At 42.7% G+C, this 7,272-nt stretch overlaps 1 protein-coding gene across 1 annotated transcript in view; it reads left to right on the forward strand.

Moving 5' to 3' along the window:
• Nucleotides 1-7,153, forward strand: part of LOC120541377 (proprotein convertase subtilisin/kexin type 5) — a 91,700-nt gene extending 84,547 nt beyond the window's left edge. Inside the window, exon 16 of the mRNA XM_039772941.1 lies at nt 6,474-7,153. Within this exon, the coding sequence (XP_039628875.1) occupies nt 6,474-6,868 (395 nt within the window). The 3' untranslated portion in view covers nt 6,869-7,153. The remainder of the gene's footprint in view (nt 1-6,473) is intronic.
• The last annotated feature ends 119 nt before the right edge of the window (nt 7,154-7,272 follow it).

Consider the following 7,272-nt stretch of genomic DNA (forward strand, 5'->3'; position numbering starts at 1 on the left):
TTGAGGTGGCCCGTTGGGGCTCCTCAACCCTGCCTACCACCTCAGAATTATCAGAGTCACCGTCCAGCTCCGCAGGACATGATAACGGTTAGACACTTCTAATTCTGGGGTTGATGCCCCCGGACAGTGTGCACCCTTTACCTTACGCCTTGTGACCGTGACCCACCTATTCCTACCTGTCTGGTCTGTAATCTCCTCCTTAGGGGTGCACACTATCTCTCTAAAGGACACCTGGGCCAAGTCCGCCAATTCTCTATTACAACGCAGGTCAGCCAACTCCTCCTCCAGTTCAGCGACCCTGAGCTCGAGGTGCTGGATCAGCTGGCATCTCTTGCAGATGTAGCCCTCATAGACAACTGGCTCTTCCAAACCATCATCTAAAAGTCCAACATCCAACAGGACTTGCATTGCACTGGCCTCATTATTAAAATTTGATTTGGGATTACTAAGCTGCCTTAACTATATATTTTTTTTCTTAAAATTAAATTTCTTCTTCTTTCAGCTGCTCCTTAACTTAAATGGTAACACTAAGATCTGCTACAGATATTTTACACCTTTTCCCCTTAAGCTCCTGTACTGTTCTCCCTCTCAGCTGCCTGCTATTTGCCTTTCTATGAGGTTAACTTTACTTTTCTCTGTCTCTTCTAGCTTTGCGCTCTTCTTACTTATAAGCTCTTCACTCGCACTGTTTGTATTCCCCCGTATTAATGAACCAATACGCTGTCGCCCACTTAACTGTTCTGCCTCTGGACCGCTAAGGACTGTTTAATCTAAAATAAACAAATAAATAAAACTTTACTACCTTATTTGCTCCTACTGCTCCTTGTGCCTGATCGGTGTCTTAACGCAGGCCGCTTACCTGCGCACTACTGAGTTTCCACCTTTTACTGCTTTGAAGTCAGCCGCGGCCTTTTTTTTATCTTTTCCTTTAAACTAAGGAATCGCTGTTACGACGACGCGGTTATTTATTTACAAATGCCGATATAAGGTACTGCTGCTTTCTACCCTGCCGCCTCGATGCTAATTCAAATACAGATAACAAGAAAAAGAACACGTACAAGTACAAATAACTTTTCCAAGCGCACTTCCAAACACCCAGCTACTTTTGCTCTTGTGCGGGCAAAAAAAAAACCCTTCTAAAGGGAAAAAAAGCTTTAAAAATTCCCACACGGTTCCTTAGCGGAAACCAAAACCCAAGTTTTTAAGAGCAAAATGTATTTTTTTATTGTAAATCTCACACCACAGAAAAAACCAACAACTCTCAACAGACTCTAGCGTTTGCAAAGCACACGTGACTCTCAGCTCTCCAATCCAATGGACTAACAATTTATGGGTTTTCTGCAACATATTTGTGGCCATGAAAGTTGATGCACACAATTCCTGCAGGTGTCCCAACTTTCTTGATTACTTATAAACTCAATGTGTGTATAAAAGCAGAGTTGGTACACATTGCATTGCTGCACTCTTAGCGTTTCCCAGTTAAACAAAAGCTCTCAAAAGTAGGGAAGCTGGTCCCCCTAGAAACCAACAGGGCAGTCACATAGGACTACAGGTCCCAGCATCCCTTGCGGGCATCTGTGTGTAAATCCTGTCCCATTGATGCAGCTATCTAGCATCTTGGGGAGTAAATAATCTGAGAAGGATAACTCCTCTGATTCTATCACTCTATCGGCTTCCCAGCAGGGACACCAGCATAACCAGTGGTCTGGCAGGGAACATCCTTCTTTTTTACCTGCTTTTTTTTTTTTCTTCCCATGGCCTCCATTGCCTGGCAGGGACGCCAGCCCATGCATGCTCTCTATTATACTGTGGCAACCAGGATGACATCGAAAAAAGATGTAAATCACTTTAAAGTGCTTGGAAACAAAATCAGATTAAAAAACGTAATGTTGGTGTAACATGTTCTTCCTGTGTCTGCATGGGTTTCCTTCGGGTGCTCCGGTTTCCTCCCACAGTCCAAAGACATGCAGGTTAGGTGCATTGGCGATCCTAAATTGTCCCTAGTGTGTGTGTTCGCCCTGCGGTGGGCTGGCGCCCTGCCCGGGGTTTGTGTTGGCTGGGATTGGCTCCAGCGAACCCCCGTGACCCTGTAGTTAGGATATAGCGGGTTGGGTAATGGATGGATGGATGGATCTTACCACAATAAAACACAATCCAACACAATATAATGCGGTGGGCTGGCGCCCTGCCCGGGGTTTGTTTCCTGCCTTGTGCCCTGTGTTGGCTGAGATTGGCTCCATCAGACCCCCGTGACCCTGTAGTTAGGATATAGCAGGTTGAATAATGGATGGATGGATGGATGTATGTTGGTGTTACTGGTGTCTGGTCACACTAGCAGATAATTCTAACCTAGACACAGTTAAAATGCCTGATGACGCCACCCAGTTTTATTAAGTGCCTGGGAGTTCTTGAGATTTACAGATAACAGCACACAGACCACGCTCTAAAAGTCCGTTAAAAACATAAAAGTAGGGGATACAACCTTTAGTGGTGCGCTGCCCAGTTTAGCACTGTGTTGCCACAACAATTAATTGTTCAACTGTCCACGTATACACTCTGTTTGTTGGACACACGTTTCCCAGCAGATGTTTTGCCAAATTGTTGAATCCCTGTCAGCGTCTCTTCCTCGTGAATTGTACGTCCTTTCTGGTCTCCTTGGGTTGCTACAATGACCTCGACATGCCAGCCCTCTCGCTGGACCCACAACCGGCATCTGTCTGGCGGAACAGTCTCCTCCTCGCTGGAGGTAGGTCTCGCTGTCCCTGTACCTGGCATCTTGCCAGCCACGTACCCTCGTGTGCCCGCGAGCCCCTTTCCTCTGTCTTGACTGCATTCTCGTTGGACCGTTCCCTTCTAGATGCCATCTCCACACCACCCACTGTGCAGAAGTATATACTGTACCTGCTTCAGTCCCTGCCTAGATTAACAGGACAATTGTTTAAACAATGGTACATACCAATTTGTTTTATTCAGCAGTAGTGTAAATATATTTTCATTGTTTAAACAGCAGAATCAAATCAGGTAAATATCGACATCCTGTACACAGCCGGCAACAGTATCCTGTAACACAATTACTCAGGAAATGTGCCATTCCTCTTACTGTATCATCCCAGTCCCAACAATGGGTGCCTATTGCCCCTTCCTTTACATGTTTCTTTGCCTAAGAGAAAAATGAAAACCCCCCAGTATACAAAAAATGTTCCCCTCTGACACTGGGAATGAATTCAGCTTTCCCAAAAAAACATAATAATAAATCTGATTTTATATGCAGAATTCATTCTAGAAAATGAAATACCAATTAAAAATGAAGCCCAATCATAACAGCTGGGAGGTTTACCAAGGACGGTGGGAATTTGAAGCAGCCACATGCAAATCAAGCTGCTTACGCGTGACTTTTGCTCCGCCTACTGACCCCTTTCTGAAAGGTTATGTGGAATTCCCGGTTTTGATCTTTGCTTTGTGCTAACTAGTATTCTGAATTCAGTCTCTAATTTGGGGTTTTCTAACTGTGGGAATCTTTTGGTAAGCTCTAAGTAGGACGCCTCTGTTAATACCGGGCTATTCAAAATGAGAGAGCAGATTTCAAACAAACTGTGTAAGACAGAAACACATTCCGCACATCACTGGATAGAAGAAACTTCAAAGTTTAACATCACCCCTAAAAGTACCAGTGAATGCCACCGAGTGCTGTTTCTCGTTTATAGTAAAATGGCGACAACACCACAAGAGAAATCATTTTGCGTGCTGTAATTTACGAAGTGTGAGTCCGTTGTTCAAGTGCAACGTGAATTCTACTGACGGTCATAAGCAAATTTATGAGTGGCATAAAAAAATTAGTAGAAGAAGGTTGCATCTGCAAATTTAAAAGCACTGGTCGTCCACGCACGTCAGATGAAAATGTCGAGCGTATCGGAGGTGTGCTCAAACGGAGCCCCAGGAAATCTACATCACGGGCAAGCATTGAACTTGGAATTCCTCAAACAACGGTACGGCGTGTTCTTAGACAGCATCTGCATATGAAGCCTTACAAGTTGCAATGAGTGCAGGCAATGCATCCTGACAACCATAGAAAAAAGGTTTGAATTTTGCACTGCAATTCTGGAGGATATGGAAGAGGACAATTTTCCCGAATGATTAATTTTTTCGGATGAATCAACTTTCCATCTCTCTGTGGCCTCCCAGGTCTCCAGATCTTAACTACTGCAATTTTTATCTATGGGGGTACATTAAAGAAAGAGTGTTAGTTCCACCTATGCCGGCTAATCTGCGACATCGAATTGAGGAAGCTGTGAATTCAGTAACTAGGGACCAGTTGATTGTTTTTATGTTCGTCGCGCTACACGTCGTGCTCATGCTGAGTGCATGCAACCTCAAGGACCATAGGACCAAACTTTGAACTTTCCTATATCCAGTGATGTGCGGAATGTGTTTCTGTATTATACGGAAGCCGAGAGAGGGCGTGTAATATAGTTATTTTTTTATTGTTTCCTCGAGAAAACGGACTAATTTGATCGAGATCCCGATAAAACAAAAGATCTTGTTTTCTCAAAATTATGAAATAATTGTATCTAACGTTTAGCTTATTGAAGCCACGTCCTGTTTGAAATGGCAGAAGAGCAGAACTGTATTGATCAGCGCATCACATTTTTGTTCAATCAAGGGCTGACGCAGGCTGAAATATGTATATAATCTAAGCGAGCCTGATGCCAGGAGCGAAGGTTAAGTTTCATTTTCTCGAGATCGCGATAAAATTATTACATTATCTCAAGAAAACAAAGTTTGTTTTCTCAAGATCTCGATAAAATTAGTCTGTTATCTCAAGGAGACAATTTTAAAAAATAACAATATTGCACGTCTTCTCTCAGCTTCCGTAGTTTTATACAGTTTGTCTGAAATAGATTTTTGAAATCTGCTGTTTCATTTTGAATAATCCTGTATAGTTATTGCTATTTTTTACTTTTATTATTTTGTGGCTGGTTATTATGTGGGGAGTCATGTTCCCTGGAAGTCTCTGTGAATCACGTCAGCAGTTTAAAGCGATGCCAGACGAAACAGTTCACCGTCCAAATTTTATGAAGATAAGACTTACAGCTTGCGATTCCGGTGTTTCTTTGTGGTTTTGCTACGTTTACTGACTCGTTTCGGACTGACTGAATTCACGGTTTCAATCTGTTGTTCGCGACTCTGACCTCCTCTCTCCTTCTCCTTTTTTAATCTACTCCCTGTTGGGTCAGAACATCCGGAGACCACAAAGGGTATTGCATCGACTTTTAACTTGTGACATCACAGGTCATGACCTCCCAGCATGAGACACTAGTAATGGTGTAGTAGCCGCTCCTCAAAATGGTGGCAAAACACTGATGAAAAATGTATTTATTGAAAATTATTTATGAAAATTATTAACAAAATGGAAAATCTCCATACTTCAAAATCCGAAATGGGTATGAAAAAAAAAATCAAAAAACATAAAAGCAAAGGCAACCCTTCATCATAACAGGTTAGGGTTAAAGCGAGGATTAAGATCTTTACTGAAGGATTACTATAATCAGGTTGGAAAGACACTTGGATATGTTAGTAGTGTAAAAGCAACCCCAGGACAAGGTTAGACTTTTGGGGCACCATGTGGCCAACCCCATGTGCGTTATGATGCTAAATCGAGTCATCTTGACTTCTACCTCAGGTTGACTAGTTAGGATAGCGACTCTTCCGTATTTAGGGCACTCTGAGAGGAAGGGGCAGGTCCAGGTGGGCGAACTCCAGAGGTGACATCAGATAGGATGGTGTCAATCATCCTTTCTGCCAAAGGAGAAGAAGAGAAGTCGTCAGCACACAGTGCCACCTCATGCCTTGGTGGAGAATTACCGTTACCCAAGCCTTCAAGCTGTTACAGTAGATATGTGGGTTGCCTGGTCGTCACTTTGAACCCAATGCATATCTGGATGAGCCACAGTTGACTAAAAGTAAATAATAAATAGTGTTAATTTAGGAAAGGGTGGCACAGTGGTAGCTCTGCTGCCTCATAATATGGGCCCCAGAGTTCACATCCTGGATCCTCTCTGTGTGGGCTTTGCATGGTGTCCCCGTGGGTTTCCTCCGAGTGCTCCTCACAGTCCAAACGCATACAGTTTAGGTGGATTGATGATTCTAAATTGTGTGTGTGTGCATCCTGTGATGGGCTGGCACCCTGTCCACTGCCTTGCGCCCTATGCTAGAATGGATAGGCTCCAGCAGACCCCTGTGACCTCTTTCTGGACTAAGCGGGTTAGACAATAACTGACTGTACAGTAGGTAAGGGTCTGCTCCATCTCCCTGCTACTGTGTATGAACAAAATAAGACATTAAAGAACAATTAATTCCTCATTCCTTTGACTATTATCTATACCAATATTTATAATTACCTAATTTTAATATCTGAATGTGTAAATGAATATATACAGTATATATATATATATATTTTTTTTTGCTATTTTCAGCATTCTGCATTGAACATTTGGATCACAGCCAGGCAAAAAATATAATTGTGGAAGAAAGCGAGGCCCTTGGAATTTTGAACTATTCGTCTTCCATACCCACTGTAACGATAATGGTCATCGCGTCAGGAATTTTGATCATCGCACTTCTTCACGCCCGCTCAAGGAAAAAACTGTGCTGGAAACACATGTACGAGAGGTTAGATGGAAGTGGTGAAGCCAAGTCTTCATACGACATGGAGCATGGTGTCCCGGACCCTGACGACAGCTCTGATGAGACAGATGTAGTCTACGCCAGCAAGGATGGCACTATATTTCGACGTTACAACCTCATAAAAGCTAACACTGAGAAGGATGAAGAGTATGAAGCGAAGAGCGCTTACTTAACCAAGTGTTAGATCTTCTAGAGAGAGAGAGAGAAAAATAAACTCTTCCAATGTCCTTTTTTGTGGCCTAGTGTCTAGTCAGTTTATTGACTCTTTAGGTGAATCGTTTGACATTTTTGGTTTTGGCTTCAAGCTAATCGCTCAACCCTTCTAAGCAAGTACGTTGCCTGTTTTAATTTTTTTATCAATCTCTTGTATCTTTTTTCTTGTAATGAACCGATATTTCTGACATGGGAAATAAGCATCCAATCTGTTGTCTTTTTATAAGAGTTCTATTAAATAATCGTTTTGACTCGCTTTTGGAATCGAAGCCACTCTGTATTTTGTGCGGCTTGCTTTGCCGATGTTTCGAACCGCAAATTACCTTTCTGGGAGAAAAAGCTTTGTGTATTGACAAATAAGAGGAGATTTAATAG

Source organism: Polypterus senegalus, chromosome 12, assembly GCF_016835505.1.
Source record: "Polypterus senegalus isolate Bchr_013 chromosome 12, ASM1683550v1, whole genome shotgun sequence".
In the NCBI taxonomy this organism is placed as follows: domain Eukaryota; kingdom Metazoa; phylum Chordata; class Cladistia; order Polypteriformes; family Polypteridae; genus Polypterus; species Polypterus senegalus.